Source organism: Poecilia reticulata, linkage group LG2 (genome assembly GCF_000633615.1).
Source record: "Poecilia reticulata strain Guanapo linkage group LG2, Guppy_female_1.0+MT, whole genome shotgun sequence".
In the NCBI taxonomy this organism is placed as follows: domain Eukaryota; kingdom Metazoa; phylum Chordata; class Actinopteri; order Cyprinodontiformes; family Poeciliidae; genus Poecilia; species Poecilia reticulata.
The window spans coordinates 19,144,818-19,146,217 of NC_024332.1; the positions used below are offsets into that span (position 1 = coordinate 19,144,818).

Genomic DNA, 1,400 nt, shown 5'->3' on the forward strand with positions numbered 1-1,400 from the left:
AGGAACTGTCTGCAGACATAAACAAAACAAACATTGATAGACTTTTACAGAATAAATATTTGATCAGAACCAGAACCCTGACCCGGTTCTACTTCATTTTGTTGTTTCTGGTCAGGAGTCCCAGCCGTTGTCACGGCGATCACCCTGGCAGCGACCTACCGGGTGGAGAACCCGCTGGCGTACCGACAGGAGGAGTTGTGAGTCCTGATCTAAATGGGTTCTGGWWCTGGTTCCGTATGTTGACCCGATTGTTTCTGCAGCTGCTGGCTCGCTGCTCTGGACCTGAACCAAAAGTTCAGCTTTGGGAAGCCCATGTTCTGGGCCTTCATCGTGCCGCTGGGCCTGGTTCTGCTCTACAACGCGGTTCTGCTGGGCCTCACCTCGCTCACCACCTGCAGGGTGGATCACAAGCTCAACAGGTGACTACCGCCCCCTGATGGACACTCTGAGCAGAGCAAAAACMAAACAGCAAAAAAAAGTTTAATAATATCTTTAAATGACAATGTTTAAAAAAAWATATTAAATCAAACTGGCACGGAAATACGGGGTTTGAAAACATTTTGTTATTTCAGACATAAAACAACTTACCGTAAAACTAATTTGATTTTTTAAAAAATCTTTTACCATTTTAAGATAACAGGAAGTTTTAAAAGTAGCTGCAGGAAATACATTTTTAAAAAAAAAAAACTTATTCAGTAATTTCTCCAGACATGAATTATRCATATCTATCTGTGACTGTCTGGTCATAATGTTTTGCCTGATCTCTCTGGTTCTGTGGAACCGGCAGCACCAAGCGCTCCTCCCTGACCCAGAAGTTCCTGGTCAGCTTCTCTCTGGCGGTTCTGCTCGGTCTGTCCTGGACTCTGGGCTACCTGGTCCTGGTTACCATGGAAACCGCCAACCTGGCCTGCAGCGTCCTGTTCTGCCTGTGTACCACCACCCAGGTAGGTCCGGGTCCGGGCGGGTCCGCTGTGGCTCGGTAGAAACTGGTGACGGTCCGCTGTGTGTCTGCAGGGCCTCCAGATCTTCATCCTGTTCACGGCCAGAACCCGAAGCTTCCGGGCCGCAGCGAGTCGGTCCGCTCGCCGCCTCTCCGCCGCCGGGTACAGCCTCAGGTCCACAACATACCACCTGTGGAAGAACCGGGGCGAGTCCAGAACCTCAGACATGTACAGGAACACAAAGGACCGGGACACAAAGAACGARGACACCAGCATCTAGAACCAGGAACCGGGTCAGAACCGGACCAACACCAGCATCTACAATCACCCTGCCAGCATGCCTAGGTGGGGCCCATGTGGGGGAAAGGAGGGCTGATATATGGGTCCCATATGGGTTTGTCCGCGGGTTCCACGATGGCCCCACATGGGTTTGTCCATGTAGGGCCACAACCTACATGG

The 1,400-nt window shown here is 50.8% G+C and overlaps 1 protein-coding gene across 1 annotated transcript in view; it reads left to right on the forward strand.

Annotated features, from left to right (window-relative positions):
• Nucleotides 1–1,285, forward strand: part of LOC103481366 (adhesion G-protein coupled receptor G7) — a 5,159-nt gene extending 3,874 nt beyond the window's left edge. The window contains exons 6-9 of the mRNA XM_017309077.1: nt 116–197; nt 261–419; nt 788–944; nt 1,015–1,285. Coding sequence (XP_017164566.1) covers nt 116–197; nt 261–419; nt 788–944; nt 1,015–1,221 — 605 coding nt within the window. The 3' untranslated portion in view covers nt 1,222–1,285. The remainder of the gene's footprint in view (nt 1–115; nt 198–260; nt 420–787; nt 945–1,014) is intronic.
• The last annotated feature ends 115 nt before the right edge of the window (nt 1,286–1,400 follow it).